Below are 977 nucleotides of genomic sequence, written 5' to 3'. Positions count from 1 at the left end.
GGGGAGGGGGGGCGGTGGCGGTGCTGACCGGAGTTGAGGAAGTCGAGGAAGGAGAGGACGATGCGGCGCGAGACGGGGGAGTCCGACCGGGTCATGTTCCCCATTCCCCCGCCGGGTCGGGCCGGAGCGGGCGGCGGCGGCGGAGGCGACGGCGACGGATGCGCGCAGTGGAGCGGAGAAGTCAGATGGCTGACGGGAGACGGGGATGGGAAGGCAGTTGGATTCGGGGGTTGGGCCGAGGACGGCACAGACTGGACTGGGCTTTCGGTGACCCGTCCAAGGCAGCCCAGCCAAGAAAAAAAAAAGACTAAAGTGCCTCAAATAACTTTTTTTTAACACTCATACATACGCACATACACCTCTTGAGGTCAATGAACCCCTAAAAAAGAGATCAATGAAAGGCGCCTATGGCGTCATCACCTTGTTCAAAAAAAAAAAAATCATACGCACATACACCTTATCCTATGAGCACCTCCGATAAGACTGAGCCGACACTTCATCTTGAGATTGATGAAGTTGCCACAGAGTGAAACGACGAGCTCAGGCGTGTATTTTTTTTAAAATGGTGTTTAAAAGAGAAATGGTGATCTAAACGGGGCATAAGACCTGAACTCTGGTGAACTAGAGATATATCAATATCCTCCTAACTATATAGCCACATATTGGTTCGCGTGCCTCGAGGATTTTTGGATGATCAATTTGAGCGTGTGCAAGAGGGAAGCAAACGAAGTTGTTGGTTGTAATGCTAAATCTTGTTCTAGTTCCAGATCTCCGTCTTTTTGGGATGACACTGCCCTGATTTTATTTATTCACTGATTGACTGATTGTAAACGATTTGGCTGTCTTTTGATAAATAAAGTCATTTTCTTGTAAAAAGAAAAGTGAAAGTGAATCGAAACATGGAAATTCTGCAAATATTTTTTTCCGAAACGGAGCGCATGTTGTTTTTAGCATCTGAACAGCATATCATTCACAGA

At 47.6% G+C, this 977-nt stretch overlaps 1 protein-coding gene across 2 annotated transcripts in view; it reads right to left on the bottom strand.

Moving 5' to 3' along the window:
• LOC119357282 (small glutamine-rich tetratricopeptide repeat-containing protein-like) overlaps positions 1-185 on the bottom strand; it is a 7,959-nt gene extending 7,774 nt beyond the window's left edge. For both annotated transcript variants that reach the window (XM_037624271.1, XM_037624272.1), the window contains exon 1: positions 29-185. In XM_037624271.1, the coding sequence (XP_037480168.1) occupies positions 29-104 (76 nt within the window). In that variant the 5' untranslated portion in view covers positions 105-185. The remainder of the gene's footprint in view (positions 1-28) is intronic.
• Between the last annotated feature and the right edge of the window lie 792 nt (positions 186-977).

The sequence above is a fragment of the Triticum dicoccoides genome, chromosome 2A (assembly GCF_002162155.2).
Source record: "Triticum dicoccoides isolate Atlit2015 ecotype Zavitan chromosome 2A, WEW_v2.0, whole genome shotgun sequence".
Lineage (NCBI taxonomy): Eukaryota > Viridiplantae > Streptophyta > Magnoliopsida > Poales > Poaceae > Triticum > Triticum dicoccoides.
Note: the sequence above shows the minus strand (reverse complement) of the source record. Positions and strands in the feature narration are given on the sequence as shown.